Here is a 6,850-nt window from a genome sequence, read left to right on the forward strand (position 1 = left end):
TTCTTTCACATGGAGTTATTGTTTCTACTCCGCAAGAAGGCTGGACGTTTCATGCAATAAATTGTGGATAAAATCGACATTAAAAAATAGATGAAAATTTGAGCGAGGACAAAAAATGTACCAATGTTGCAAATATTGAAGAATATTAGTACTTCATGTAAAAGAACAAGGATGAGTTTGAGTCTCAACCCAAAGATAAGAGACTATTTTTGGGCCTTTTCTCCAAGTCAGAGAAGTATACTTTTCTGAAATTTCCCCAAAATAATAGAGGGACAAACTTTCATAAACGTTTTTTTAAGGTTCGCAAAAATAGGAAAAGAACTATTGCGAAAACAAAAGAACCTTGTGAGTTTTTTGGTTCTTGTAGGCATCCCATGTTCTACTAGGTCCCTTTATAATTTTCATGCTGACATGAAATCACTGGAAATATTGGTTTGTACCTGATGGAATTGGCATTTACTTTGAGAATATTGGAGGGAAGATGCTTGATGCAGTTCTTGTGAATATGATAACTCCATGAGAGTTATCACGTAGTTTCTTATTTTTAGTGCGTAGTCTCTTGCTCATTAATGTGTATTATTATTTGTTGCTGCATTTGTTTTATATTTTGCTATTTTGCTGTCATATTTTATTTTGAGCCGAGGGTCTACGAAAAACAACTCTATCTCACGAAGATAATAGCAAGATGTGCGTATATTCTATCTCCCTAAAGCATATTTATAGAATAACATTGGGTATGTTACTGTTGTTGAATTTCCTATTTTCATAATAGTAAGGAAAAAGAAAGAAAATAAAGTGACAGAAGTCGAAGGTTGCTTCTCTACACAGCCCAAGTGGGGAATAAACCCTTCTTCTACACAAGTCCAAGGTGTGAAAACACAAACATCATTACAACCTACGGAATAACTATCAACCACAATTTTCTTTGAAAAAGTATCTATGCCATCAGTTACATTAGAAAATGACTACTGAAAGTAGGAAAAACACACAAATATATTGATTGTCTCCTCCCCATTCTTGAACTCAGGCTCCTCCCTATCCTTGAACTCACCTTATCTTCACTCCCACCCCCACCACCCACCACCCCACCCCCGCCCCATCCTTCACCACACATTAGACAAATATTTTTAGTAAAATATTTTTACTTAAGTATCGAACACAAAAAAAATAAGTAAGAAACCCACTTATTTTCTTGAAAAATATTTTTCAAAATACAAAACACGCCCTTAATCTATTTAAGGTGTAATTTAGTCGCTGATTATCTGTTTTGAAGTTTCTTACTTTAATAGTACTGGAAAGGAAAAAGAACCAAAATAAAAAAGAAAGTTACAGAAGTTGTACAAGTCCAAAAGGTGAAAACGCCACCTAAATCGCCTACGCCATCAGTTACGTTTTGCCCTTCTTGAGAGAGAGAGATGGCACATTAATAAAACACAACCCTTTATTCATTCACATTAATAAAACACAACCCTTTATTCATTCACATTAATAAAACACAAAAAAGAAATGGCACAAGAAGTGAGCAACAAACAGATCATTCTGAAGCACTATGTCACTGGTTACCCTAAGGAATCCGACATGGAGATCAAGAATAGCAGCATTAAACTGAATGTTGGAGAAGGTAGTAATGGTGTTGTTTTGAAGAATCTTTACTTGTCATGTGATCCTTACATGCGTTCTCGCATGAAGAAACTTGAGGGTAGTTATGTTCAGTCCTTCACTCCTGGTTCTGTAAGTGCTTAGTTTTCTTGAATTTACCCATATCATTATTTATTCGCTGTTGTAAATATGTATTGGAAAAATAATCTAAAATAGAATCCGGAGAGAGAGAGAGAAACAATCTAAAACAGAACAAAGGAAAATAAATTGGAGCCCACTAAATTTACAGTATTTCCTTTAAGGAAATTATTCCCTCAATGTACTCGATGTTATAGAATGTATCCTCTTAGGATATAACGAATTAACTCACCAGCTTAACGGTGCCTCAAACCCTGATGAACGGAAAACGCAATAGACGGCAAAAATCACACACAAAAAATATTTGAAGTGCAGAAAAGAAGGAAGAAGATAGATCAGAATTCTCGTAAGGAAGGCTAGTCAGATTTATATAGCCATTGGATAGAGTTAAGTGAAAAGGTGCAACTCAAAAGTTGCAACTTTTTGGAAACATTTCCCCTTTACCTTAGCTTAAACCTAACATTCGGATAGCGTTGTCTTGTTGGTTGCTACTCTTCTTCACTTTAGGATTGTTATTTAATTGGTTTTAAATTGAAAAAAGATTTATAATCTTGTATGGGAGAAGGGGGGACCCAGTTTCTACTGAATCTACGTAATAGAATAGTATAGCCTTTCTTTTTCTACTTATGTTAGTTTTTAATCAAAATGGGACCAAAAACTGTTTTCTTGTTGCTCTTGTTTGAAAGGTTTTCGAATGTTCTCTTAAGCCTGTTTAGTTATAAAAATGTATTCTTGCAGTATCTTGTTTGCATTGGGATTGTTAGTTAATTATATTTACTGAAAATGATTTGTAACTTTTTATAGGCGAACTGAATAGCTTAAGGTTGTGATTGGTTTGGATTTACCAATATTGATTTCATTTGTTTATTACAATTGGTGTTTGGTAAATGGCATCAGAAATCAATTTTTTATGAAAGGCTGATTATTTAACTAAAATCACCACAATATATTTCTTAATCCCAGTAAACTTCATAGGTCGGTGTAAATCATTCTTAATGATCGTGGTTTATTTAATGGATTTTGCACGGTGTTCAATTGGTTCTTCTTCCTCCTTCGAACAAAACAAATAAACTTTTCAGTTCTTTTCACGTAAAACGCTCTCTCCCTTACTGACATTTTCTTGTTATTGTTGAAACATATTACAAAGTTTTACTACATTTTCTGGCTTAATTAAACAAAAATAGGCAAGCTTTTTGGAAATGATTTTCCTTCTGTGTCATTAACAGTTTGTCCTATGATATTGCTTTTCTTTTGTGTTATATAGCCTATCACAGGATATGGAGTGGCTAAAGTATTGGAGTCTGGTGATTCAAACTTCCAGAAAGGCGACTTAGTTTGGGGAATGACTGGATGGGAGGAGTATAGTGTTGTAACAGATACTCAGTCTCTGTTTAAAATTCATCACAAGGATGTCCCACTTTCCTACTATACTGGAATCCTTGGTGAGTTACATTATTCTCTCAATATAATCTTTACAAGAATGAAGAATCTATTGTGGCTGGGTAAATATAGTTTAGCAATTTCAAGTAGTAACTTTTTATAACTAATTAAATCATAGTGCTGCTTGAAAATGCCGGAATTGATCCCGCTACATTTCATAATCTGTTTTACACTTATAACGACTATTTGTCACATTTTCTCTCTGCCTTGTTGATACTGTGTCTATTCCATCAAGGATTTATGAGCAGAATCTGAGTCTTTCCTTTTGTGAAACCATGTGCATGCAATTTGCATTGTGTATTTCAGCTTTTGGTTTTGATAAACTAAAAGATATATATCTTACTGACATATCCCACACAAGAGCTGATTCCAGTACAATAAGATAAGCACCTCAAGTCACTGGAATCGAAATTTTGTTTAGTCCGAGTTTTGATTGAGGGGGATTCAACCTGTTCATATACTTATAAATTATATAGCATACGTGATCCTATTGTGTTCCTTTTCCCATTTTTATTTTTATCATGTTCGTCATACTTTTACATGTTTGCGCTTGTCAATATTTCCTGCACAATTAAGTTGTCTTAAAGAATCTCATGTATTAGTTGGTGAGTCGACAAGAAAGGTTATTATTACACCAAATTGTTCATTGGAAAGTTGATACCAGACCTCTGTTTCTTTCATTGAATGCTTACCGTACCTTATGAGTAGGTGAGGTGGGTTGTATGATCATGTTGTCAAGCACGTTTATTGAACTGTACTGCTTCTCTCAAGAAAAAAAGATTGTGCTGCTGCTAAAAGTAGAATAAATTATTCCCTTTATTATTTCATGAAATGGATGAATAACTGATGTTTTGAAATGGTGAAAAATGGACTTTCAGCCGTTGATAGAATTGTGTATGGCTAAATGTTAAACATTCTATTTGAGGTAGGAGTTAATTTGACAAAAAAATAATTCTCTCTTATGATGGAGCCATTTTCATTTTTGAGCTTACCTCATTGCAGTAATCACTAGCTATTTCAGTTCAGTTTTCCTTATAACCAGTCTTCCGTGTTGCCTATATCGAACTAATATGATAAAGTCATTACACAAAGAGGCTATAAGAATATATGCAAGGAAATTGTTACAAAATGTTGGCAACATAATCTTTTTGTTAACCCACCTTTCTTTATGAATTCAAGAAACTAGGACAATGTTAAACAGTTTTAATACTATTAGGTCACTTAAAAAGCTGACCCTCCATAAAAATCTGAAATTAGTAACCTGAAAAATATTATAATGTAAAAAGCTTACGGTGTATACATAGTAAATCCATTTATGATCACTCATTGACTATTTTGCAAGACTAGGTATTTGTTTTGAGCCGAGGGTCTATCGGAAACTGCCTCTCTATCCCATAAAGGTAGCGGTAAGGTCTGTGTACATCTTACTCTCCCAACACCTCGCTTGTGGGATTACACTGGGTATGTTGTTGTTGTTGTATATATATGTATTGACATGAATAATATAGGCACAACATGTGAGGTTGTTCTTTGTTAATGCATGTGTGTAAATTTGCTTTGTTTGGGGTTTGAGGGTGACTGATGCTAAGGGAGGAAGCTTCCAAGAAGCTCACAAACACCAAAGTACATACATGGAAACTAACATTGTTATAGTTGTTTCTGCTACATTACATAGCATCGTGATTATTCTTGATTTTCAATCTAGTTCTGATAACCACACACCTTAATTCCTATTTGGTAGCTGTAATTGCGCCTAAACTTGTTTTATACTTTATTTATGTGTGCCTCTGAATTTTTCCTCCTCTCATATACATCCTTCTCCTTTTAAAAATAAATAAATAAACTACTTGCATAGTATCAAGAACCCTGCACCGATAGTTTGTGTCTAAGAACGGATATATCTACCTACAATTGAAGTAGGTCAGAGAGAAAACCAGGCTATGTTTGTATAGAAGGTGGGAAAACAGAGCTCATTAATTTTACTGAATTGTTTTGCAGGGATGCCTGGGATGACAGCTTATGCTGGTTTTTATGAGGTTTGCTCCCCCAAGAAGGGAGAAACTGTCTTTGTTTCAGCTGCTTCTGGAGCAGTTGGTCAGCTTGTTGGCCAATTTGCAAAGATGCTCGGTTGCTATGTTGTTGGTAGTGCTGGAACCAAAGAAAAGGTATGTCCCTTCGTGATGCTTATATTTCCTTTGTAGTGTCGCAGCCTAAAATTTGTTATCTCATGCCTAAAATTTGGTATCTCATTGCCTAAAATTTGGTATCTCATTTAACTTTAACCTGGAGTAGCACTCATGGGCTGACTACCTTTGGGAGGGCGAGAAGGGTTTAAGTATAAAGGAAGTCCGACTCTTTATTCTTGTACGAAACTAATTAGATGATTTAAGTGTCTCTACAAAACCAAAAGACGATGATGTTTATGTCTGTTGTCAATTGAGCTTAATCTATCTCTTTCTATTCATTATTAATTAAAGGTTGATCTGTTGAAGAGCAAGTTTGGTTTTGATGAAGCTTTTAACTACAAAGAGGAGCAGGATTTAGATGCAGCTTTGAAGAGGTTAGTAATCTTACTTCCCACTAGAAAACACTCTACCTATTAGGCAAACTTGGGCCTCCTATAGGGAAGTAGTTACAACAACTTTTCCTTTTCATGAACATGACACTCCTCCTAAATGAATCATCAATGTTTGCATAGAATGGCACCCAAGAGTGTGGCCTAGTTGTCAATAAAGTGGGTTGAGCACAATGAGGTATCAGGTTTAATTCCCAGCAGAGAAAAAACACTAGGTGATTTCTTCCCATCTGTTCTAGCCTTGGTGGACAAAGTTACCTCGTACCTGTTGCTGGTAGGAGGTGGCAGGTACACCGTGGAATTAGTCGAGGTGCGTGCAAGCTGGTCCGGACACCATGTTTATAAAAAAAAAATGCATAGAATGGTTACTGATTCCTTTAACTGAAATGCTAGTTTCCTTTGCTAGCTGACTAGTTCCAGAAGTAACCAATGTAAAGATGTTCACTGAAAATATGATGATAGTTTTCATAGGAATCCCATGTTCTATTAGGTCTTTTTATAATTTTCACGCTGAAAGAGACCCGATATTGGTTTGTATTAGGTACTTCCCTGATGGAATTGACATCTACTTTGAGAATGTTGGAGGGAAGATGCTTGATGCAGTTCTTGTGAATATGAAACTCCATGGCCGTATTGTTGTGTGTGGGATGATCTCGCAATACAACCTTGAGCAGACTGACCGAGTGCACAACTTGTTGTGCCTCATCACAAAACGAATCCGCATGGAAGGATTTATTGTTTTTGACTACTATCATCTCTACCCTAAATATTTGGAAATGTTCATTCCACAAATAAAGGCTGGTAATGTTGTGTACGTGGAAGATGTAGCTGAAGGTCTCGAGAATGCGCCCAGTGCTCTAGTTGGTCTCTTCTTTGGTCGCAATATTGGAAAGCAAGTTGTTGTGGTTTCGCGTGAATAAACGTACACAAAGTTTAGTAACTGTTTAGATGGTGGTTGATGTGCCAGTTCTTTTAAATAAACTCAGTTGCAGATATAGTAGAGATACTTGTGTCTGCTTGATCAGAATGAGATACACGTGCGTTGCACGTGTTCAGAAACTAGTATAATTAAGTATAAAAATGATCATGTCATGTCTA

General features: G+C 35.5%; 1 protein-coding gene across 2 annotated transcripts; it reads left to right on the forward strand.

The window, feature by feature from the left end:
* The first annotated feature begins 1,455 nt into the window (after positions 1–1,455).
* Positions 1,456–6,850, forward strand: LOC132031503 (2-alkenal reductase (NADP(+)-dependent)-like). 2 transcript variants are annotated; one of them, XM_059421498.1, is made up of 5 exons: positions 1,456–1,731; positions 3,002–3,179; positions 5,176–5,342; positions 5,655–5,737; positions 6,294–6,850. In XM_059421498.1, exons 1-5 carry the CDS (start codon positions 1,507–1,509, stop codon positions 6,670–6,672), a joined length of 1,032 nt encoding a protein of 343 aa, XP_059277481.1. In that variant the 5' UTR covers positions 1,456–1,506; the 3' UTR covers positions 6,673–6,850. The 2 variants fall into 2 exon arrangements, with proteins under 2 accessions (XP_059277481.1, XP_059277482.1); XM_059421499.1 differs by having other exon boundaries at positions 1,470–1,621.

Source organism: Lycium ferocissimum, chromosome 9 (genome assembly GCF_029784015.1).
Source record: "Lycium ferocissimum isolate CSIRO_LF1 chromosome 9, AGI_CSIRO_Lferr_CH_V1, whole genome shotgun sequence".
NCBI classification, from domain to species: Eukaryota; Viridiplantae; Streptophyta; class Magnoliopsida; order Solanales; family Solanaceae; genus Lycium; species Lycium ferocissimum.